This window comes from Oncorhynchus clarkii, chromosome 23, assembly GCF_045791955.1.
Source record: "Oncorhynchus clarkii lewisi isolate Uvic-CL-2024 chromosome 23, UVic_Ocla_1.0, whole genome shotgun sequence".
NCBI classification, from domain to species: Eukaryota; Metazoa; Chordata; class Actinopteri; order Salmoniformes; family Salmonidae; genus Oncorhynchus; species Oncorhynchus clarkii.
Window position 1 is genome coordinate 37,837,897 of NC_092169.1, and position 25,530 is coordinate 37,863,426.

General features: G+C 45.2%; 1 protein-coding gene across 3 annotated transcripts in view; it reads left to right on the plus strand.

Annotated features, from left to right (window-relative positions):
• LOC139381386 (rho GTPase-activating protein 17-like) overlaps positions 1–25,530 on the plus strand; it is a 50,083-nt gene that overhangs the window by 16,655 nt on the left and 7,898 nt on the right. For 2 of the 3 annotated variants that reach the window (XM_071124870.1, XM_071124869.1), the window contains exons 2-15: positions 3,666–3,705; positions 11,435–11,539; positions 12,124–12,200; positions 14,094–14,205; positions 14,373–14,449; positions 14,557–14,674; positions 15,353–15,421; positions 15,683–15,764; positions 18,448–18,575; positions 24,277–24,388; positions 24,501–24,582; positions 24,738–24,818; positions 24,928–25,041; positions 25,337–25,428. In XM_071124870.1, the coding sequence (XP_070980971.1) occupies positions 3,666–3,705; positions 11,435–11,539; positions 12,124–12,200; positions 14,094–14,205; positions 14,373–14,449; positions 14,557–14,674; positions 15,353–15,421; positions 15,683–15,764; positions 18,448–18,575; positions 24,277–24,388; positions 24,501–24,582; positions 24,738–24,818; positions 24,928–25,041; positions 25,337–25,428 (1,289 nt within the window). Of the gene's footprint in view, positions 1–3,665; positions 3,706–11,434; positions 11,540–11,754; positions 11,788–12,123; positions 12,201–14,093; positions 14,206–14,372; positions 14,450–14,556; positions 14,675–15,352; positions 15,422–15,682; positions 15,765–18,447; positions 18,576–24,276; positions 24,389–24,500; positions 24,583–24,737; positions 24,819–24,927; positions 25,042–25,336; positions 25,429–25,530 lie in introns of all 3 variants that reach the window. The other variant, XM_071124872.1, reaches the window with a different exon arrangement.

Genomic DNA, 25,530 nt, shown 5'->3' on the forward strand with positions numbered 1-25,530 from the left:
ACAGAGGAACTCTAGAGCTCTGTCAGTGACTATCGGGTTCTTGGTGACCTCCCTGACCAAGGCCCTTCTCCCTCAATTGCTCAGTTTGGCCGGGTGGCCAGCTCTAGGAAGAGTCTTTGTGGTTCCAAACTTCTTCTGTTTAAGAATGATGGAGACCACTGTGTTGTTGGGGACCTTCAATAACATCTTCTAAATATGTGAATGCGACCAATAAAAGGTGATTTAGTACAGTGTGCTGTATTTTTCCAATTTGAACATTTTATTTTTGATTTCAGAACTGAGGTTAGGCCTACCCAGCTGAGATTATATGCAAGCTGCAAAAAGCAGCAATGTGTCTTGTAAAAGACAGACTGATGAAATCAGTTGAATACTGACGATCAATATAGATTTTTTAGCATACCTGGCTGAGATAGCTATCCGTAGAATATCAATTGTTCTGTCCTGCGGTTGCCTCATTTCAATCTATGGGTCTCTTATCAAGGTGATCATATCAGTTATGTGAATTTTTTTTAAATTTGTCACATGCGCCGAATACAACCTTGAAATGCTTGCTCACAAACTCTTCCCATTGATGCAGATTAAAAAATAGTAAGACCAGGAATAAAATAAAATACACAATGGCACTATATACAAGGAGTACCAGAACCAGATCAATGTGCAGAGATGTGAGGTATTTGAGGTAGATATGTACATGAAAGCAGTGTAGAGTGACTAGGCATCAGTATAGTTGAGGTCTTTGAGGTAGATAGTTGAAGTCAGAAGTTTAATAAACACTTAGGTTGGAGTCATTAGACCTTGTTTTTCAACCACTCCACAAATTTCTTGTTAGCAACTATAGTTTTGGCAAGTCGTTTAGGACATCTACTTTGCATGACACAAGTAATTTTTCCAACAATTATTTACAGTTATTATTTACACTCATGCTGCCAAACATACCCTTGTAAAACTGACCATCCTACCAATCCTCGACTTTGGCGATGTCATTTACAAAATAGCCTCCAAAACCCTACTCAACAAATTGGATGCAGTCTATCACAGTGCAATCCGTTTTGTCACCAAAGCCCCATATACTACCCACCATTGCGACCTGTACGCTCTCGTTGGCTGGCCCTCGCTTCATACTCGTCGCCAAACCCACTGGCTCCATGTCATCTACAAGACCCTGCTAGGTAAAGTCCCCCCTTATCTCAGCTCGCTGGTCACCATAGCATCTCCCACCTGTAGCACACGCTCCAGCAGGTATATCTCACTAGTCACCCCCAAAACCAATTCTTTCTTTGGCCGCCTCTCCTTCCAGTTCTCTGCTGCCAATGACTGGAACGAACTACAAAAATCTCTGAAACTGGAAACACTTATCTCCCTCACTAGCTTTAAGCACCAACTGTCAGAGCAGCTCACAGATTACTGCACCTGTATATAGCCCACCTATAATTTAGCCCAAACAACTACCTCTTTCCCAACTGTATTTAATTTATTTATTTATTTTGCTCCTTTGCACCCCATTATTTTTATTTCTACTTTGCACATTCTTCCATTGCAAAACTACCATTCCAGTGTTTTACTTGCTATATTGTATTTACTTTGCCACCATGGCCTTTTTTGCCTTTACCTCCCTTATCTCACCTCATTTGCTCACATCGTATATAGACTTGTTTATACTGTATTATTGACTGTATGTTTGTTTTACTCCATGTGTAACTCTGTGTCGTTGTATCTGTCGAACTGCTTTGCTTTATCTTGGCCAGGTCGCAATTGTAAATGAGAACTTGTTCTCAACTTGCCTACCTGGTTAAATAAAGGTGAAATAAAAATAAATAAAAACAGACAGATTATTTCATTTGTAATTCACTGTATCAGTTCCAGTGGATCAGTTGTTTACATACACGAAGTTGATTGCATTTAAACAGTTTGGAAAATGCCAGATGATAATGTCATGACTTCAGAAGCGTATTGACATAATTTGATTCAATTGGAGGTGTACATGTGGATGTATTTCAAGGCCTACCTTCAAACTCTGCCTGTTTGCTTGACATCATGGGGAAAATCAAAAGAAATCAACCAAGACCTCAGAAAAGAAATTGTATACCTCCACAAGTCTGGTTCAACCTTTGGTAGCAATTTCCAAACACTTGAAGGTACCACGTTCATCTGTACAAACAATAGTACGCAAGTATAAACACCATGGGACCACGCAGCCGTCATACCGCTCAGGAAGGAGACTCCTAAAGACTAATGTACTTTGGTGCGAAAAGTGCAACTCAATCCCAGAACAACAGCAAAGGACCTTGTGAAGATGCTGGAGGAACGGGTACAAAAGTATCTATATCCACAGTAATTTAAGCCCTATATCTACAAAACTTGAAAGCCTGCACAGCAAGGAAGAAGCCACTGCTCCAATATCGCCATTAAAAAAGCCAGACTACGGTTTGCAACTGCACATGGGGACAAAGATCGTACTTTTTGGAGAAATGTTCTCTGGTCTGATGAAACAAAAATAGAACTGTTTGGCCATAATGACCATCATTATGTTTGGAGGGAAAAGGGGGAGGCTTGCAAGCCGAAGAACACCATCCCAACCGTGAAGCACGGGGGTGGCAGCATGTTTTGGGGGTGCTTTGCTGCAGGAGGGACTGGTGCACTTCACAAAATAGATGGCATCATGAGGTAGGAAAATTATGTGGATATATTGATAAGACATCAGTCAGGAAGTTAAAGCTTGGTCGCAAATGGGTCTTCCAAATGGACAATGACCACAAGCATACTTCCAAAGTTGTGGCAAAATGCCTTAAGGACAACAAAGTCAAGGTATTGGAGTGGCCATCACAAAGCCCTGACCTCAATCCCATAGAACATTTGTGGGCAGAACTGAAAAAACGTGTGCGAGCAAGGAGGCCTACAAACCTGACCCAGTTACATCGGCTCTGTCAGGAGGAATGGGCCAAAATTCACCCAATTTATTGTGGGAAGCTTGTGGAAGGCTACCCAAAACGTTTGACCCAAGTTAAACAATTGAAAGGCAATGCTACCAAATACTAATTGAGTGTATGTACACTTCTGACCCACTGGGAATGTGATGAATGAAATAAAAGCTGACGTAAATCATTGTCTCTACTATTATTCTGACATGTCACATTCTTCAAATAAAGTGGTGATCCTAATTGATCTAAGACAGAGAATTTTTACTAGGATTAAATGTCAGGAATTATGAAACTGAGTTTGTATGTAAACTTCCGACTTCAACTGTATACATGAAGGCAGTGTAAAGTGACTAGGCATCAGGATAGATGAGGTATTTGAGGTAGATATGTACATGAAGGCAGGGTAAAGTGACATCAGGATAGGTGGTGCTCAGGCTTTCACTCATGTGGTTTGTAGTTTCCTGAACTGGGTGACATTCTGTTTGTGTTCCAACCAACTCCTTGTTGTCTCAACAAGGCAACAATGTACCTTAGTGATGGTGTTGAATGCTGTTCAAGCCGTGTGATTGGAACCCAGGCTAGTGCAGGGGTGACCCTGGCCCTGTTGTGTTGCACTGTGGAATCTAGTATGTCTGGAATGGCCTCATTGCATTGACAGTATTTACACATTCATGCTATCCATCACTATAGCCCTAATCAGGAGCTGTCAAACCTAATCTATCGCCTGTTGTGTTTTCTCATCCACAGAGCAGAGAAAACAGAAGTTCTCAGCGATGACCTTCTACAGGTAAATAAATCATTACCTATGCTACATTTTCTCATTTACTTTACCACAGGGTTCCCCAACTGGCGGCCTGTGGGTGATTTTTATTTGGCACCCCATGTTTTCTGGAAATCTGTTCCAAAGTATTCCCATGCGTAATAAAGGGAGATGGTATACACTGAGTGGACAAAACATTAGGAACACCTTCCTAATATTGAGTTGCACCCCTTTTGCCCTCAACAGCCTCAATTTGTCGGGGCATGGTACAAAGTGTCAAGCGTTCCTAAGGGATGCTGGCCCGTGTTGACTCCAATGCTTCCCTCAGTTGTCAAGTTGGCTGGATGTCCTTTTTGGTGGTAAACCATTCTTGATACACAGAGGAAACTGTTGAGAGTGAAAACCCCAGCAGCGTTGCAGTTTTTGACACAAACCGGTGCGCCTGGCACCTACTACCATACCCTGTTCAAAGGCACTTCAATCTGTGGTCGTGCCCATTCATCCTCTGAATGGCACACATACACAATCCATGTCTCAAGGCTTAAAAATCCTTCTTTAACCTGTTTCCTCCCCTTCATCTACATTGATTGATTGAAGTGGATTGAACAATTGACATCAATAATGGATCATAGGTCAGTCTGTCATCCATAGAGCAGGTTTTCCTCATGTTTTGTTCACTCAGTGTATATAATTGTATATAATTGTATACAAATGTAAGCAAAGTTTGAAATAGTTTTATTCAAATATTGTTTCTGTTTGGGCTTCTTGCATTCAATTTGCAGTCTACAAATTATTTGTAATTATGTTCCATCCCCCTGACCATCCACTCGAGTAAAAAAACAAACAGCCCGCAGCTAAATCTAGTTGTTGATCCCTGCTCTACCAACTCATTACATACTGTACCACAATCAATGGAACTGTAGAATCAGCATTGTGAATACAACAGGCTAAGCAGAGCCACAGATATTATCAGCTTCTTCCATATATTGGTAACAAAACACGTACTGCCAGGAATTCAGATAATCCTTGGTACTAGTGGTGAAAATATGATGACTGTGTGTGTATATTCTATTCAATTCAGTTTGATACTCTGGGTTCCTCCAGTGCTATTCTCAGTCTGGTTCCCAGGGAAATAGGCAACCCATTTTAGAGACAGCAGGTGGAGTTCCTCAGAATTCCGGTTGCTCAGGGAAGACATTCTATACACTCAAAACACATTATTTCTGTCATTCCGGAATGTTATTTTGTTTTCCTCTGCCCCACTTGAAGTCAGAGAGGGCGTGTGTGTACACAAACGACGCTACTGAAGAGACAGTCTCCTGCTGTTGCTTCAAGACCTTTTTCTCTTAGTCACATTCGATAAATAGCATGTGGTTGACTGAAGAGAAAAGTATACTGGAAGGAAACAGTCATGGGACCCACACACAACACTTTGCACGACCGTGTTCTATTTAGATGCATTGTGAGATGTTGTCATGGAAGGAGGGAGTGTCTGTCCAACACAGTTTAGGAATAGCTGCTACTGAGGTGAGGACACTTTATAGTAGCTGACAGTTGACTCTGTTTTGCGTGAGACTTTCCTTTATCAACCTTCCATGGCCCACTGTGATTTTAGACTCCTCTGTCTTCCAAATATCTCTCATGCTGCCATGTCAGTCTGAGAACCCACTGTTGGATCACTCAACTGTCCATGGAAGCACTGGAGGCAGGTGCTCTATCACCACAGATCAGCTTTTTGCTTCAGCCAACTCCTGTCTCTAGTGCTTGTTGTTATGCCTTCCATGTTTGCCTGCTGTGAATGAATGGCATGCATAAGAGGCCTTTTTTAAAGTGGTCAACAGCGCAAACAGATGAGGCTTCCATGCCAGTGTCTTATTCTTAGTCCCATCTGCCTGCCATCACAACACCTGGTCCTCCATGGTGGATTCATGGCATCCCATAATTCCTCTGCTAGCCCAGCTGTCCATATAGCCACATAGCTCAGCTTCCACAGGGGCACCATTTATATCCCAGGCTGCCTGAGGCCACAAAACCCTGCATACACTACATGACCAAAAGTCACACATCTCATTCCAAAATCATGGGCATTAATTTGGAGTTGGTCCCCCTTTGCTGCTATAACAGCCTCCACTCTTCTGGGAAGGCTTTCCACTAGATGTTGGCGCATTGCTGCGGAGACCTGCTCCATTCAACCACAAGCGTTAGTGAGTACGGGCAATTAGGCCTGGCTCGCAGTCTGCCTTCCAATTCATCCTAAAGGTGTTCTATAGGGTAGAGGTCAGGGCTCTGCAGGCCAGTCAAGTTATTCCACACCGATCTCGACAAACCATTTCTATATGGACCTCGCTTTGTGCACAGGGGCATTGTCATGATGAAACAGGAAAGGGCCTTCCCCAAACTGTTGCCACAAAGTTGGAAGCACAGAATCTTCTAGAATGTCATTGTATGCTGTAGCGTTAACATTTCCCTTCACTGGAACTAAGGAGCCTTGCCCAAACCATGAAAAACAGCCCCAGATTTTTTTATTAATTTATTTGCAAATTATGGTGGAAAATAAGTATTTGGTCACCTACAAACAAGCAAGATTTCTGGCTCTCACAGACCTGCAACTTCTTCTTTAAGAGGCTCCTCTGTCCTTGTTACCTGTATTAATGGCACCTGTTTGAACTTGTTATCAGTATAAAAGACACCTGTCCACAACCTCAAACAGTCACACTCCAAACTCCACTATGGCCAAGACCAAAGAGCTGTCAAAGGACACCAGAAACAAAATTGTAGACCTGCACCAGGCTGGGAAGACTGAATCTGCAATAGGTAAGCAGCTTGGCTTGAAGAAATCAACTGTGGGAGCAATTATTAGGAAATGGAAGACATACAAGACCACTGATAATCTCCCTCGATCTGGGGCTCCACGCAAGATCTCACCCCGTGGGGTCAGAATGATCACAAGAACGGTGAGCAAAAATCCCAGAACCACACGGGGGGACCTAGTGAATGACCTGCAGAGAGCTGGGACCAAAGTAACAAAGCCTACCATCAGTAACACACTACGCAGCCAGGGACTCAAATCCTGCAGTGCCAGACGTGTCCCCCTGCTTAAGCCAGTACATGTCCAGGCCCATCTGAAGTTTGCTAGAGAGCATTTGGATGGGAGAATGTCATATGGTCAGATGAAACCAAAATATAACTCTTTGGTAAAAACTCAACTCGTTGTGTTTGGAGGACAAAGAATGCTGAGTTGCATCCAAAGAACACCATACCTACTGTGAAGCATGGGGGTGGAAACATCATGCTTTGGGGCTGTTTTTCTGCAAAGGGACCAGGACGACTGATCCGTGTAAAGGAAAGAATGAATGGGGCCATGTATCGTGAGATTTTGAGTGAAAACCTCCTTCCATCAGCAAGGGCATTGAAGATGAAACGTGGCTGGGTCTTTCAGCATGACAATGATCCCAAACACACTGCCCGGGCAACGAAGGAGTGGCTTCATAAGAAGCATTTCAAGGTCCTGGAGTGGCCTAGCCAGTCTCCAGATCTCAACCCCATAGAAAATCTTTGGAGGGAGTTGAAAGTCTGTGTTGCTCAGCAACAGCCCCAAAACATCACTGCTCTAGAGGAGATCTGCATGGAGGAATGGGCCAAAATACCAGCAACAGTGTGTGAAAACCTTGTGAAGACTTACAGAAAACGTTTGACCTCTGTCATTGCCAACAAAGGGTATATAACAAAGTATTGAGATAAACTTTTGTTATTGACCAAATACTTATTTTCCACCATTATTTGCAAATAAATTCATTAAAAATCCTTCAATGTGATTTTCAGGATTTTTTTCTCATTTTGTCTGTCATAGTTGAAGTGTACCTATGATGAAAATTACAGGCCTCTCTTATCTTTTTAGGTGGGAGAACTTGCACAATTGGTGGCTGACTAAATACTTTTTTGCCCCACTGTATAATGGGGAGGCTTCCTGAGCTCTTTCCAGTCCGGATTCTGCTTTAGCCAATTATAGCTGTCTCCTTTACTCTGTCAGGAACAAGAAACCAACCTGGTTACCAAGCAAGCTTAGACTGACTTCAAAACAACAATAAATTATATTCACAACCGCGGAATTCTGGGTACTACAACCCTCTTCTATGTTGTTTACTGCTGTTTGTGTTTAGACACAGACACGCTCTCACACCCTTTCTCTGGCTAGCCGTGCCGTGTGCTTGTCTGGACATCTTATCAGTCCTGGCACAAACACACTGGTCAGTCACATTACAGTGGGGATTCCCTGCTCAGTGGATGTGTCATATACCAAACTAGGCTCTGAGCTGATCAGTTAGCCAGACAGAAGTTGTTGTACTCTTTCAGATCCTTCTGGTCTGTTCGTTTGTCTGTTTAGTCATTTGTCTTCAGTCTCTTTTGATGTCTCTCTCTGTGGGATGTCACTGTCTGGGAAGTCTGTCTGTGTGGGAGGTCAGTCCCTGTGTATGATGTTGGGGTGAGTGTGTTATGTCTGCGTGTAAGAATGTGATGGTAAAGAGAAAGCGACAGTGGTACCCCTGGCGCCATGTCATCAAAAAAACACACATCCCCAGGATCTCCTCCCGTAGAGAAGAATGAGGTGGAACTCCAGTCAGAGGAATCCCCTGTTCCTGTGCCATGTGCTAACAGGGCCCAGCCCGAACCCACAGCGTTCCCCGTTCCTGTGAAGGAGGCAGGATACCCCCTCCACACTGTCTGACCCAAGAGAGCGTGGGAGAGCGGTAGAGAGAGCGGTGTGGAGGAATCAGCCGTTGGAATTCTTAAGTTCGAGTTCTGTTTTAGTAACACAATTGTCATGGTTTCTGTTGATCTGTTCTGACAGTCTGTCCCCTGGCTGCTCCGTACATCTGTCTGTCTGCCCTATTCCCAAAGGCATTGTACTGAGCTGTCAATTTCTCCTCCCTCCCTCCCCCTCTAGTTTTCTGTGCAGGTGCATTTTTAGTATTACATCCTTGCTCATTTTTAAAACAGACACTCCATGTTCCAGACTGGGCATGTTCTGTACCTCAGACACTCCATGTTCCAGACTGGGCATGTTCTGTACCTCAGACACTCCATGTTCCAGACTGGCAACAAATAGCATAACAATGGTCTAAAGAACTGTTTGAAAAATACATTTCTATGTAGTTTGTTAGACAGATTGCAGACAACACTTTGGAAGTTGCCATACAGTTTCACCATCTGACAGCTGTACAAGGCTGGCCTAGTTCCTCTGCAGTATGAAGTAGTTTTCTGCCCTGGCTTCAGAGTAATGTGAAATCACAATTTCAGAGCATTCATCTGCCCTTTTAATGCTTCAAACAGCAGTAACAGCCCAGCAACAGTCTCCATGAAGACACTTCCAATGAGTCATCCGTTTCATAGAAAACGTTCCTATGTTGTCCAGCTGGGAGCGGCCGGTATCATTCATGCCTGACCTTTGACCTCCATGTAGCTGACTGGACTTCAATGAAGCGGCCGTCAACAGGCAGGGATGAGGGAGATTAGAGGAATATACACTGCTCAAAAAAATAAAGGGAACACTAAAATAACACATCCTAGATCTGAATGAAATATTCTTATTAAATACTATTTTCTTTACATAGTTGAATGGGCTGACAACAAAATCACACAAAAATTATCAATGGAAATCAAATGTATCAACCCATGGAGGTCTGGATTTGGAGTCCCACTCAAAATTAAAGTGGAAAACCACACTACAGGCTGATCCAACTTTGATGTAATGTCCTTAAAACAAGTCAAAATGAGGCTCAGTAGTGTGTGTGTGGCCTCCACGTGCCTGTATGACCTCCCTACAACGCCTGAGCATGCTCCTGATGAGGTGGCGGATGGTCTCCTGAGGGATCTCCTCCCAGACCTGGACTAAAGCATCCGCCTACTCCTGGACAGTCTGTGGTGCATCCATTGGTGGATGGAGTGAGACATTATGTCCCAGATGTGTTCAATTGGATTCAGGTCTGGGGAACGGGCGGGCCAGTCCATAGCATCAATGCCTTCCTCTTGCTGACACACTCCAGCCACATGAACTGCTGACACACTCCAGCCACATGAGGTCTAGCATTTTCTTGCATTAGGAGAAACCCAGGGCCAACCGCACCAGCATATGGTCTCACAAGGGGTCTGAGGATCTCATCTCGGTACCTAATGGCAGTCAGGCTACCTCTGGCGAGCACATGGAGGGCTGTGCGGCCCCCCAAAGAAATGCCACCCCACACCAGGACTGACCCACCGCCAAACCGGTCATGCTGGAGGATGTTGCAGGCAGCAGAACGTTCTCCACTGCGTCTCCAGACTCTGTCACGTCTGTCACATGTGCTCAGTGTGAACCTGCTTTCATCTGTGAAGAGCACAGGGCGTGAATTTGCCAATCTTGGTGTTCTCTGGCAAATGCCAAACGTCCTGCACGGTGTTGGGCTTTAAGCACAACCCCCACCTGTGGACGTCGGGCCCTCATACTACCCTCATGGAGTCTGTTTCTGACCGTTTGAGCAGACACATGCACATTTGTGGCCTGCTGGAGGTCATTTTGCAGGGCTCTGGCAGTGCTCCTCCTGCTCCTCCTTGCACAAAGGCGGAGGTAGCGGTCCTGCTGCTGGGTTGTTGCCCTCCTACGGCCTCCTCCACGTCTCCTGATGTACTGGCCTGTCTCCTGGCCTCCATGCTCTGGACACTACACTGACAGACACAGCAAACCTTCTTGCCACAGCTCGCATTGATGTGCCATCCTGGATGAGCTGCACTACCTGAGCCACTTGTGTGGGTTGTAGACTCCGTCTCATGCTACCACTAGAGTGAAAGCACCGCCCGCATTCAAAAGTGACCAAAACATCAGCCAGGAAGCATAGGAACTGAGAAGTGGTCTGTGGTCACCACCTGCAGAACCACTCCTTTATTGGGGGTGTCTTGCTAATTGCCTATAATTTCCACCTGTTGTCTATTCCATTTGCACAACAGCATGTGAAATTTATTGTCAATTAGTGTTGCTTCCTAAGTGAACAGTTTGATTTCACAGAAGTGTGATTGACTTGGAGTTACATTGTGTTGTTTAAGTGTTCCCTTTATTTTTTTGAGCAGTGTAGTTACATGTCAACACCATTCATTCTACTGGACAGAGTTGTCAGAGGACCAACAGGGCTGAGAAAGAGGGATCAGTGTAGTTACATGTCAACACCATTCATTCTACTGGACAGAGTTGTCAGAGGACCAACAGGGCTGAGAAAGAGGGATCAGTGTAGTTACATGTCAACACCATTCATTCTACTGGACAGAGTTGTCAGAGGACCAACAGGGCTGAGAAAGAGGGATCAGTGTAGTTACATGTCAACACCATTCATTCTACTGGACAGAGTTGTCAGAGGACCAACAGGGCTGAGAAAGAGGGATCAGTGTAGTTACATGTCAACACCATTCATTCTACTGGACAGAGTTGTCAGAGGACCAACAGGGCTGAGAAAGAGGGATCAGTGTAGTTCTAAACTACAGGCATAACCCTTCAACTCAGTGTCCCTGTCCCTAGGAACTGTCTTCTGCGCCACAGCAGTGCGGAACATATTGGATTCCTAACCTTGTTACACTATGAAACACAAGACGATGCATTTAATCATTCAACATACGGGTTTTATGAAAATCGTTTCCAGTGTCTATAGCCTGTAGCTGCTTTACCAACGAGTTGTATACTACATCACAGTAAAGATCTGTCTGTATGTAAGTGGTCGTTTGTCGTGCACAGATTGAGCGGCGCATGGAGATGGTACGTGTGGTCTCCCACAACACACACAAGAGGATGGTCACGTGTCTGCAGGGCCACATTGGCACCGACGCAGAGAAAAGACATGTAAGTACAGGTATCATTAACATTATTCCTGACCAAATTGTCTGAATCACTAGATCAAAGATAATAATATATTTAGGATTTATTTCCCATTAACTCTTCACCTACCTGATTAACACTAGATTACCCTACCCCCTTGAAAATAATGTTCTATATCAGCAATTTGTGTTTTTTTTGTTTACCTCATGATCCAACATGTACAATTGTGTCAATGCCAGTCCGTACCACGCCCATACACAGGAAATGGTTAGGTAAAAAGACACATGTTTACTTTCTCATAGCTACAGCTCTAGCTCTGCTCAACCCTCCTTCCATGTATTTCAGTACAGCTTTATGGGAATAGAAAGGGATGATGAGACATCATACGGTGTCTAGTTGTTACAGTATGTCAAATTAGCTCTTAATATCACAATAACTGTAACATCCTCATTCTTTCTACTGTTCTATATTGTCCAACTTAATGAAAATGGACTTTCCATTGATAAACCCTCAAAAGGAAAGCACTAGAAACTTCTTGTTGGTGCCTCCGTTGGTGTCTAATAGATGTAAACATATCTCTTTTCCCTTTCTACAAACACACCTCACAGAAAAAGCTTCCTCTGACAGCGCTGTCTCAAGCCATGGTGGACGGAGGCAGTCAGCTGGGAGAGGAGTCTCTGATTGGGTGAGTGAGTGTGAATTGACAGGTTAGACAACCAATCGTCTGTCTGACACTGTGGTTATATGGAACAGATGAACCCTAGAGAGATGGAGAATATGTGGCTAACAAACTGACCCAATTATTATCAGCGGTCTTTTCAGTAATTTCTTGTTTTTGTGGAGGATCAGAAAGTGTCTAGTGTGGATGTCTATCCACATAATGAGGATGTTTGCCAGACTGATTCTCCATTTAACAGAACGAGCTACATTGTTGCCTTGTTCGCATAGTAAGACAGTGACAGAAACAGACAGGCACTCAGACTAGAGGATGTAGAAACTACCCAGAGATTTACTGTTACTGTCTGCTTTTAGGAGGAAGTGAATCTATCTCATTTGACAACTTGCCAATGTTTAATATGATGTATTTGTGGATGCGGAATGATGGATTTGGAAGGTATTGTCAAAAGGTGATGAATGTGACATGTACAGTACCAGTCAAAAGTTTGGACAGACACTATTTTTACTATTTTCTACATTGTAGAATAATAGTAGTAACCAAAAAAGTGTTAAACAAATCCAAATATATTTGAGATTCTTCAAAATAGCCACACCTTGATGACAGCTTTGCACACTCTTGGCATTCTCTCAACCAGCATCATGAGGTGGTCACCTGGAATGCATTTCAATTAACTGGTGTTTGAAAGTTAATTTGTGGATTTTCTTTCCTTAATGCGTTTGAGCCAATCAGTTGTGTTGTGACAAGGTAGGGGAGGTATACACAAGAGCTACGATTAAACTGGGTCTCATGAGGACCGCCACAGGAAAGGAAGACCCAGAGCTGCAGAGGATAAGTTCATTAGTTACCAGCCTCAGAAAACGCAGCACAAATAATTGCTTCACAGAGTTCAAGTAACAGATACATCTCAACATCAACAGTTCAGAGGAGACTGTGTGAATCAGGCCTTCATGGTCGAATTGCTGCAAAGAAACCACTACTAAAGGACACTAATAAGAAGAAGAGACTTGCTTGGGCCAAGAAACACGAGCAATGGACATTAGAATGGTGGACATCTGTCCTTTGGTCTGATGAGTCAAAAGATGCGATTTTTGGTTCCAACTGCCGTGTCTTTTGAGACAGAGTAGGTGAACGGATCATTTCCGCATGTGTGGTTCCCACCGTGAAGCATGGAGGAGGAGTTGTGATGGTGTCGGGGTGCTTTGCTGGTGACGCTGTCTGTGATTTATTTAGAATGCAAGACACACTTTCTGCAGTGATACGCCTTCCCATCTGGTTTGCACTTAGTGGGACTATCATTTGTTTTTCAATAGGACAATGACCCAACACACCTCCAGGCTGTGTAAAGGCTATTTGACCAAGACTGAGAGTGATTGAGTGTTGCAGCAGATGTCCTGGCCTCTACAATCACCCGACGTCAACCCAATTGAGATGGTTTGGGATGAATTGGACTGCAGAGTGAAGGAAAGGCAGGCAACAAGTGTTCAGCATATGTGGTAATTCCTTCAAGACTGTTGGAAAAGCATTACAGGTGAAGCTGGTTGAGAGAATACCAAGAGTGTGCAGAGCTGTCATTAATGCAAAGGGCGGCTACTTTGAAGAATCAAAAATGTATTTTGATTTGTTTAGCACTTTTATTTTGGTTACTACATGATTCCATACATGTTATTTCATAGTGTTGATGTCTTCACTATTATTTTACAATATAGAAAATAGTAAAAATAAAGAAAAAACAGTGAAAAAGTAGGTGTATCCAAACTTTTGACTGGTACTGTAGATGACCCTCTGCAGTTATTCGTCATTATTTTGTAGGACAGTAATGGTGACATCTGACCCCGATGGCTCTTCCTGTGGCATCTGAATAACCTTTGACCTGTGTGTGTGTGTGTCTCCTCCTGACAGGAAAATGATGGAGGTGTGTGGGGAGGCAGAGAACAGGCTGGCGTCAGAGCTGCTGCAGCATGAGGTTCAGATAGAGAAAGACGTGCTAGACCCCCTCAACCAGCTAGCAGAGGTGAGGAGGAGATATTGAGTGCCTTATTCCATCCAAACCTGTATAAAGAGTATCCGATATTTAGTCAAAACCATTCTGACTCCATCATAAATAATTGAGTCAATATTCAGTGTGTATTTGGAAAAGTGCCATACGTACTTAACAGACGCGAACATCCATATTCTCAGGTGGACATTCCCAACATCCTCAAACAGAGGAAGCAGCTAGCCAGGCTAGTTCTTGACTATGATTCTGCCAGAGCGAGGTGAGCCTGTGTACATGTATCACCTTTATTAACATTTAGAATGTGCTAGAACATGTTTTAAAGTGTATAACAACGTTCTAACCTGATCTGCGGTCTACCCCTTCCAGGTGGTTGCAGGCAACCAAGTCGGTAATCTCAGGAACAAACACTCAAGCACTGACGGCCAAGGCAGACCTGCTCAAAGAGGAGGTGGATGAAGCTATGAATAAAATGGAACTGTGCAAGGTAAGGCCTTAAATGGATAAATCACCCCACAGTTAAGTTTGACTGACGCTCTGCTATATGAATTAGGATAAATCACAGGCCTCAATCCCAGATGAATGGTAGTTGCTCACATGAGAAGAAGAGGAAGTGACACTATGGAAAGTTTTGACAGAAGAAGGTAAGGACAGAAATGGACATTCCATGCCCAGTACCGTTATGGCTGTTTGATTTAGGAAGAAGGAATGCCCAGTCAGCTGTGTGTGCGTGCCTCTCTCTCTGCGAAGTGCTGCGGACTGAGAGTATTGTGTGTATTGAGTTAGTTTGAGTTAGTGGTGTGTGTCAGGTCTTCTGTCCAGGAAGCTACATGATTCAGTGTTTTCCTTCCTCTGCGCTCCAGGCCTGTTCAGCCCTGCTCTACACTGCTACTATACCCTGGCCCTGTCAACAGCAGACAGATTTATGAGTCACTGTGGAAGGCCTAATGACCCTACCCAGCACTAACACTAACAGAGCTGCCACCTGAAATACATTGATTGGATTTTGAGACCAGAGAGGTGGATGGGTTTAGGTCGATATTAAACAGGCAGTAATTTGCCTTTTATAGTGAAATTACTGTTGATGGATCACATGTTTAAGTCCTGAGAGTTGGTCCTTCTCTGTCATCTGCTTCTAATGATCTCGTCTGCTCCTCTCTCTCAGGATCAACTGGCTGCAGACATGTACAATTTCTTCTCAAAGGAAGGGGACTATGCCTGCTACTACGTAATGGTGAATCAGCGTGTGTGTGTGGGAATGTTCATAGCTGTTGGGTGACTGGTGAACAGTTGGTTTGTTGTTCCTCTCATTGTTGACTGACTCTTTCTTTTTTATTTTTCTCGCCTCTCTCTCGCTCACCTTTTCTCTCTCCCTCGCTCTCCTTTTCTCTCTCCCTCGCTCTCCTTTTCTCTCTCCCTCGCTCTCCTTTTCTCTCTCCCTCGCTCTCCTTTTCGCTCGCTCTCCCTCCTCCACACTGTTCTGTTGTGTTCCCAGCTCTTAGAGGCCCAAGCTGATTACCATAGAAAATCTCTGACTGTCCTCGAGAGTGTCCTGCCAACCATACAAGCACAGCAAGGTACACTATACTCCAGGTGCAGTACAGCCCAGTTCCCCTCTCCCTGTGCTGGTTGAAGTTGCCCAGAAGTTATCCTCCTCCAATCCTGTCCTACTCCCCTCTAAAATCCCTCTCAGCGAGATACAGACCAGTCCTCACCACCTCCTTCTAAAAACGTCTCTATTTCTCGTCACAGGCTCTTTTTTCCCTCAGACCCATAAAGGTTTAACTGAGCGTGACACAGGAACTCTGTCCATTAGTACCGTGATGATATTGTTGGGTCAGGCTAAAGTCTTAAGTTATCATCTAGGTCTGGGCCAGGTATCCCAAACTGGGGCACACGCAATGTGTCGGGTGTATGCCCGACAGCATTATTTTATTTTATTTTCAAACAGTCCATTTATATTTTCCAACGGGGTTATACATTTGGGTGAGGGTTTTTTCTCGCCTGAGTAGCCTGGTTTCACTGCCAAAAATAAAATTAAACCATTGAGTGTTCAGTGAAATAACAACAATGTCAAATACAGGTAGCCTAGTCAAATTATTAACATCCAATCACATGAACCGTTACTCTCTCGTGGGAATTCCGCTAATGGTCTGTATGTAGCCAAACGTAGCTGCTGCTCATGTTGGTATCTGTACTGATGGTGTAAAAGCCATGACAGGAGACATAGTGGAGTGGTAACGTGTGTGCAAGCAGTTGCTCCCGGGTGCAGCATCCACTGGGAGGCTCTTGCTGCCAAGGGAATGCCCGACAGCTTGAAAGATGTTTTGGACAGTACAGTGAAAATGGTTAACTATGTTAAAGCAAGGCCCCTGAACTCTCATGTATTTTCTGCATTATGCAATGATATGGGCAGCGACCATGTAACACTTTCACAACATACAGAAGTGCGCTGGTTATCAAGGGGCAAAGTATTGACACGTTTTTTAAAATTGAGAGACGAGTTTAATGTTTTCTTTACTGACCATCATTTTCAGTTTCTCACACGCCCATTGCAACCACGTACCTGCACTACCGTTCAAAAGTTTGGGGTCACTTAAAAATGTCCTTGTTTTTTAAAGAAAAGCTCGTCAAATTGATCAGAACTACAGTGTAGACATTGTTAATGTAAATTACTATTGTATCTGGAAACGGCAGATTTTTTAAATGGAATATCTATATAGGCGTACAGAGGCCTATTATCAGCAACCATCACTCCTGTGTTCCAATGGCACGTTGTGTTATCTAATCCAAGTTTATAATTTTAAAAGGCTAATTGATCATTAGAAAACCATTTTGCAATTATATTAGCACAGCTGAAAACTGTTGTCCTGATTTAAAGAAGCAATAAAACGGGCCTTCTTTAGACTAGTTGAGTATCTGGAGCATCAGCATTTGTGGGTTCGATTACAGGCTCAAAATGTCCAGAAACAAAGACCTTTCTTCTGAAACTCGTCAGTCTATTCTTGTTCTGAGAAATGATGGCTATTCCATGCGAGAAATTGCCAAGAAACTGAAGATCTCGTACAACGCTGTGTATCTTCACAGAACAGCGCAAGCGGTCTCTAACCAGAATAGAAAGAGGAGTGGGAGGCCCCAGTGCACAACTGAGCAAGAGGACAAGTACATTAGTGTCTAGTTTGAGAAACAGACGCCTCACAAGTCCTCAACTGGCATCTTCATTAAATAGTACTCGCAAAACACCAGCCACAACGTCAACAGTGAAGAGGCGACTCCGGCATGCTGGCCTTCTAGGCAGAAGTTGTATACAAGCAACTCGATCCAGACCATTTCGCACGTTCTGAAGTTGGAACAGCGTTTCTAGCATAAAGGCTGTTGGAGGAGTAGGTGGCGGAATAAGAAGAAGTAAGCTGAATATCTGAGCTGGGGCTGCTGCCGCTATCCCCACCAGTAAATGTAGTGTGTCAGGCTTACAATGATAGCAAAAAACAACATTTGAGAGTGCGCTGACCCTGGTGCTAAAGGGGGTACGCAGCTGGAGGTGGAATGTTTGAAAGGGTACAGGCCTATAAAAGTTTGGGAACCACTGGTCTAGGCTATGCATTGTCACCCTGCCTGCATAGGCTACAGCTGCTTGCATCTTGTTTATTTGTTAGACCACTTCAATCACTTATAACTAACTCTATTAAAGTGGCCATCTCTATTAAAGTGGCCATACTCTCGGTTGAAGTATTTGCTTATTTTTACTAAATGATGTCTGAAGGCATCTGGTAGGCTGTGTCATGTAGGTTATTGCTTATTGTTCCTGTAGGACTGAAAATGATTGCAGGGAAGGCATTCATTTAGCTGTTTCCACTCTTTTTAGTATAAGTTCTCTCTTTCCCTCTGTGTTCGGCAGGCTGGGTTTTCTCCTGTAAACAGAGTGTGGTCTAAATTAAACCTTCTCTCCCAGCATGTAGTTTATGATGATTCAAACATTCCACACATCAGATCTACCTGGGCTTTCCTTTCCACTGAGTGCACAGAAACTCACCAACACATGCCACGGATGGAGACAATGTGGTTATCTATTGGAGGAGTGAGTGACTGATGGTTGGCCAGAGTGGACGTTGTTCACCTACAAATCTACCATTCCCAGGCCTCCTAACCCCTCATCCGCAGTCATCCTACCGCCCTCTCTTTCTGCAGACCCGTAACAACTTTAGTTTTGTTACCACCATGCTAACAGTGCTACCACTCTCTCTCTCTCTCCCCCGTCAGACTCGTGGACAGAGAAGCCAGCGTTTGGGACGGGTCTGGAGGAGCATCTGAAGAGGAGCAGCAGAGAGATCGCTCTGCCATTAGAGGCCTGCATCATGATGCTGCTGGAGACTGGCATGAAGGAGGAGGTAGGGAGAGAAGGATGGATGGATGGATGGATTGAAGCATTGTGGGAGCGAGGTAGAGGGGCAGAAAGTGAAGGGGGATCATAGTTGAGGACAAAGACATTTAAATATGGATGTGTGAATTAAATAATACAAGGATGAGTGAAATGAATCCATGCAGAAACCTTTTGTGGTAAGGGCCCAAACATGAAATGTAAAATGCACTTTAAATCTCTTAAATGTAATCTACATAATGTGATAGACTGCATTCAGTTCGCTGAGTAGAGTGTTGGAGGCTATTTTGTAAATGACATCGCCGAAGTCAAGGATCGGTAGGATAGTCAGTTTTACGAGGGTATGTTTGGCGGCGTGAGTGAAGAAGGCTTTGTTGCGAAATAGGAATACCGATTCTAGATTTCATTTTGGATTTGAGATGTTGAATGAGTCTGGAAGGAGAGTTTACAGTCTAACCAGACACCTAGGTATTTGTAGTTGTCCACATATTCTAAGTCAGAACCGTCCAGAGTAGTGATGCTAGGCGGGAAGGTGGGTGTGGGCAGCGATCGGTTGAAAAGCATGCGTTTAGTTTTACTAGCATTTAAGAGCAGTTGGAGGCCACGGAAGGAGTGTTGTATGGCGTTGAAGCTCATCTGGAGGTTTGTTAACACAGTGTCCAAAGAAGGGCCAGATGTATACAGAATGGTGTCGTCTGCTTAGAGGTGGATCAGGGAATCGCCCACAGCAAGAGCGACATTGTTTATATATACAGAGAGAATTTTAGAAAGAGGGTCCAGATTGTCTAACCCAGCTATTTGTATGGGTCCAGGTTGTGTAGCTCTTTCAGAACATCTGCTATCTGGATTTGGTTGAAGGAGAAGCTGGGGAGGCTTGGGCAAGTAGCTGCGGGGGTACGGAGCTGTTGGCCAGGGTAGGGGTAGCCAGGAGGAAAGCATGGCCAGCTGTAGAGAAATGCTTATTGAAATTCTTGATTATTGTGGATTTATTGGTGGTGGCAGTGTTTCCTAGCCTCAGTGCAGTGGGGCAGCTGGGAGGAGGTGCTCTTATTCTCCATGGACTTTAGTGTCCCATAACTTTTTGGAGTTTGTGCTACAGGATGCAAATTTCTGCTTGAAATATCTGGCCTTTGCTTTCCTGACTGACTGCGTGTATTGGTTCCTGACTTCCCTGAAAAGTTGCATACACCTGCTTCTACACCTGCATTGCTTGGTGTTTGGGGTTTTAGGCTGGGTTTCTGTACAGCACTTTGAGATATCAGCTGATGTACAAAGGGCTATATAAATACATTTGATTTGATTTTGATATCGCTGGGACTATTTGATGCTATGGCAGTCCGCCACAGGATGTTTTTGTGCTGATCGAGGGCAGTCAGGTCTGGAGTGAACCAAGGGCTACATCTGTTCCTGGTTCTACATTTTTTGAAACGGGCATGCTTATTTAAGATGGAGAGGAAATTACTTTTAAAGAACGACTAGGCATCCTCTACTGACGGGATGAGGTCAATATCCTTCCAGGATACCCGGGCCAGGTCGATTAGAAAGGCCTGCTCGCTGAAGTGTTTTAGGTAGCGTTTGACAGTGATGAGGGGTGGTCTTTTGACCGTGGATGCAGGCAATGAGGCAGTGATTGCGGAGATCCTGATTTGAAAACAGCAGAGGTGTATTTGGAGGGGAAGTTGGTCAGAATAATATCTATGAGGGTGCCCATGTTTATTGATTTAGGGTTGTTCCTTGATAATTTGTGTGAGATTGAGGGCATCTAGTTTAGATTGTTAGATCTAAAAGGTTTAAGAACTGGCAATAAACATTTTTGATCCCATACATTTTGAAATGTTAACAAACATGAAGAGACACGAACCGAAAACATTCAAATCTGCTGCGACCTTCTCTGAGTTCTTTCCACTTGTAAGAAATGCTTTAAAGTCCAGAAGTTGTGGGGGGAGCTGGAACGTTCCCTGTCAGAAGTATTACAATGTAACTGTACTTTTAATCCGTCTGTCTGCATATTTCAAGACGTAGCACGTGGGGGTGTAGTGAGATACCCGATGGGCTGGACGATTCTCTTCTCATCACTCATCTTGAAAAAACGTACACTAAAAACTTGGAAATCAATCCGCCCTCATTAACACAATGGGAAAATCAAATGATTTATTATTAAAATAGCATGGACGACTGAGAAACACATTGGTACAATTTAAGTGGCCAACAATAATGCAGGCACTAGGGATAAGGGTGTGAGCATGCTGGGGTAGGAGTGTGAGCATGCAGGCACTAGGGATAAGGGTGTGAGCATGCTGGGGTAGGGGTGTGAGCATGCAGGCACTAGGGATAAGGGTGTGAGCATGCAGGCACTAGGGATAAGGGTGTGAGCATGCAGGCACTAGGGATAAGGGTGTGAGCATGCTGGTCTGGGGTAGGGGTGTGAGCATGCTGGGGTAGGGGTGTGAGCATGCTGGGGTAGGGGTGTGAGCATGCTGGGGTAGGGGTGTGAGCATGCAGGCACTAGGGATAAGGGTGTGAGCATGCAGGCACTAGGGATAAGGGTGTGAACATGCTGGGGTAGGGGTGTGAGCATGCAGGCACTAGGGATAAGGGTGTGAGCATGCAGGCACTAGGGATAAGGGTGTGAGCATGCAGGCACTAGGGATACGGGTGTGAGCATGCAGGCACTAGGGATAAGGGTGTGAGCATGCAGGCACTAGGGATAAGGGTGTGAGCATGCTGGTCTGGGGTAGGGGTGTGAACATGCTGGGGTAGGGGTGTGAGCATGCAGGCACTAGGGATAAGGGTGTGAGCATGCAGGCACTAGGGATAAGGGTGTGAGCATGCAGGCACTAGGGATAAGGGTGTGAGCATGCAGGCACTAGGGATAAGGGTGTGAACATGCAGGCACTAGGGATAAGGGTGTGAGCATGCTGGGGTAGGGGTGTGAGCATGCAGGCACTAGGGATAAGGGTGTGAGCATGCAGGCACTAGGGATAAGGGTGTGAGCATGCAGGCACTAGGGATAAGGGTGTGAGCATGCTGGGGTAGGAGTGTGAGCATGCAGGCACTAGGGATAAGGGTGTGAGCATGCAGGCACTAGGGATAAGGGTGTGAGCATGCAGGCACTAGGGATAAGGGTGTGAGCATGCTGGTCTGGGGTAGGGGTGTGAACATGCTGGGGTAGGGGTGTGAGCATGCAGGCACTAGGGATAAGGGTGTGAGCATGCAGGCACTAGGGATAAGGGTGTGAGCATGCAGGCACTAGGGATAAGGGTGTGAGCATGCAGGCACTAGGGATAAGGGTGTGAGCATGCAGGCACTAGGGATAAGGGTGTAAGCATGCAGGCACTAGGGATAAGGGTGTGAGCATGCAGGCACTAGGGATAAGGGTGTGAGCATGCTGGGGTAGGGGTGTGAGCATGCAGGCACTAGGGATAAGGGTGTGAGCATGCAGGCACTAGGGATAAGGGTGTGAGCATGCTGGTCTGGGGTAGGGGTGTGAACATGCTGGTCTGGGGTAGGGGTGTGAACATGCAGGCACTAGGGATAAGGGTGTGAGCATGCTGGTCTGGGGTAGGGGTGTGAACATGCAGGCACTAGGGATAAGGGTGTGAGCATGCAGGCACTAGGGATAAGGGTGTGAGCATGCTGGTCTGGGGTAGGGGTGTGGGCATGCAGGCACTAGGGATAAGGGTGTGAGCATGCTGGTCTGGGGTAGGGGTGCGAACATGCAGGCACTAGGGATAAGGGTGTGAGCATGCAGGCACTAGGGATAAGGGTGTGAGCATGCTGGTCTGGGGTAGGGGTGTGGGCATGCAGGCACTAGGGATAAGGGTGTGAGCATGCTGGTCTGGGGTAGGGGTGTGAGCATGCAGGAACTAGGGATAAGGGTGTGAGCATGCTGGTCTGGGGTAGGGGTGTGAGCATGCAGGCACTAGGGATAAGGGTGTGAGCATGCTGGTCTGGGGTAGGGGTGTGAGCATGCAGGCACTAGGGATAAGGGTGTGAGCATGCTGGTCTGGGGTAGGGGTGTGAGCATGCTGGGGTAGGGGTGTGAGCATGCAGGCACTAGGGATAAGGGTGTGAGCATGCAGGCACTAGGGATAAGGGTGTGAGCATGCTGGGGTAGGGGTGTGAGCATGCAGGCACTAGGGATAAGGGTGTGAGCATGCAGGCACTAGGGATAAGGGTGTGAGCATGCAGGCACTAGGGATAAGGGTGTGAGCATGCAGGCACTAGGGATAAGGGTGTGAGCACGCAGGCACTAGGGATAAGGGTGTGAGCATGCTGGTCTGGGGTAGGGGTGTGAGCATGCAGGCACTAGGGATAAGGGTGTGAGCATGCAGGCACTAGGGATAAGGGTGTGAGCATGCAGGCACTAGGGGTAAGGGTGTGAGCATGCAGGCACTAGGGATAAGGGTGTGAGCATGCAGGCACTAGGGATAAGGGTGTGAGCATGCTGGTCTGGGGTAGGGGTGTGAGCATGCAGGCACTAGGGATAAGGGTGTGAGCATGCAGGCACTAGGGATAAGGGTGTGAGCATGCTGGTCTGGGGTAGGGGTGTGAACATGCAGGCACTAGGGATAAGGGTGTGAGCATGCTGGGGTAGGGGTGTGAGCATGCAGGCACTAGGGATAAGGGTGTGAGCATGCAGGCACTAGGGATAAGGGTGTGAGCATGCAGGCACTAGGGATAAGGGTGTGAGCATGCAGGCACTAGGGATAAGGGTGTGAGCATGCTGGGGTAGGGGTGTGAACATGCAGGCACTAGGGATAAGGGTGTGAGCATGCTGGTCTGGGCAGAGGAGATGTAGTCATTCTTTGTCTGTAAGTTGTTGTTAGTCTAAATTTGTACAGTGCATTCGGAAAGTGTCCAGACCCCTTGACTTTTTCCACAATTTGTTACGTTACAGCCTTATTCTAAAATTGATTAAATTATTTTTTTTCCTCATCAATCTACACACAATACCCCATAATGACATCGCAATACCCCATAATGACATCGCAATACCCCATAATGACATCGCAATACCCCATAATGACATCGCAATACCCCATAATGACATCGCAATACCCCATAATGACAAAGTGAAAACCGTTTTTTTTTTTTTTATTTCTGCAAATACAATAAAAAATACCTTATTTACATAAGTATTCAGACCCTTTGCTATGAGACTCAATCCATCCAATCCATCGTTGAGATTTTTCTACAACTTGATTGGAGTCGGCCTGTGGTAAAAATCCAATTGATTGGACATGATTTGGAAAGGCACACACCTGTCTATACAAGATTCCACAGTTGACAGTGCATGTCAGAGCCCCGAGACAGGATTGTGTGCAAAAAAAGAAAGCTATATATTATTACAAAAATAAATGTCAGCAATTATACTGTAATTCCGAATTATCATGCTATGCGTGTTGTTTGCTGGCAAGGTTCTAAATCAACTGTGTTTAGTTCTCACCATATTGTCTTCCCATTCAATCTATGTGTGAACACAGAACACAGCCTGTGGTGAGAGGAGGGACTGTTTGGGTGGGAGAGAGTAGAAGTTTTGTTTGTGTGTGAATTGAGGTTTATGTTTTGTGTGTGTGTGAGGACAAGCTTTATGTGTGTGAATGCATGAGAGAGGTCAGTGTGTTTACATTTGTATGAGAGTGAGTACAGAGTGTCTGTACTGATTAAGCCCTGTCTGTCTCATCCATCCTGTCTGTGTGTTATACCAGGGCCTCTTCAGGATCGCAGCAGGGACCTCAAAACTGAAGAAGCTCAAGGCTGCTCTGGACTGTTCCACCTCACAGCTGGAGGAGTTCTACTCGGACCCCCACGCTGTCGCTGGTACGATCCTAACCCCCACTCACATATTATACATGTTTCAGGAAGTGTTTTCAAGTAATGTAACTGAAATGATTGTCAGACCATTGCTCACATAACAGTCCTTTCATTCCAGGAGCCCTGAAGTCTTACCTGAGAGAACTACCTGAACCTCTGATGAGCTTTCAGCTTTACGACGAGTGGATTCAGGCGTCTAGGTAAGCCACCACCACACACTCCATTCAATAGCAGCCATACTGTAGCTGTGGAAGGAACCAAGGAAAGTAAAGGAGAAGTAGTAGAAATGAAAAGTAAAAAAGGAGTGAAATGATGGCAACCATGAAACAGATTGTCCCTCTGTGTCTCTCCCCAGTGTTCTAGAGCCAGACAAGCGACTGCAGGCCCTCTGGGTTGTGTGTGATCAATTACCAAAGAACAACAAAGCAAACCTAAGGTGGGTAACAGATGGACTGGTTCACACAACTTGTGTGTAATATGTTACCCTTTTTCTTAACAGCTAACATTTACCTTACCTGTGCCTGTCTCTGTGTCCTGTGTTGTAGGTATCTGGTGAAGTTCCTGTCCAAGCTGGCTCAGGACAGTGAGGTCAACAAGATGACCCCTAGCAACATCGCCATTGTACTGGGACCAAACCTGCTGTGGGCCAAAACGGAGGGGTGAGAAAAGGGGAGAGAGGGGAGGAGAGATGGGGAGTACTCACTATTCAAACTGAAAAACTAAAGTTTGTGTTCACAAATTGGTGTCATAATCATGTAGTGTTTGTCTGTAATAAGGGTGTCAAACTGATTCCCTGGTGGGCCTAGTTTCTGCTGGTTTTTCCTTTCAATTAAGACCTAGACAACCAGGTGTGGGGAGTTCCTTACTAATTAGTGAGGAACGACAACCTGCAGACACTCGGCCCTCCGTGGAATGAGTTTGACATCATGTCTGCTCTCCTCTGTGTGCCTGCAGCACTCTAGCTGAGATGGCTGCTGCTACCTCTGTTCACGTGGTGACCATCATAGAACCCATCATACAACACGCTGACTGGTTCTTCCCTGAGGGTATGTACTTATGACCTTTGACCCTTCCACTTTGACTAGGTCCTCAAAATGGAGTTCATTGGTCTCCTTTCTCTGTCAGTGGTATAAATCTGATTCCTAGGC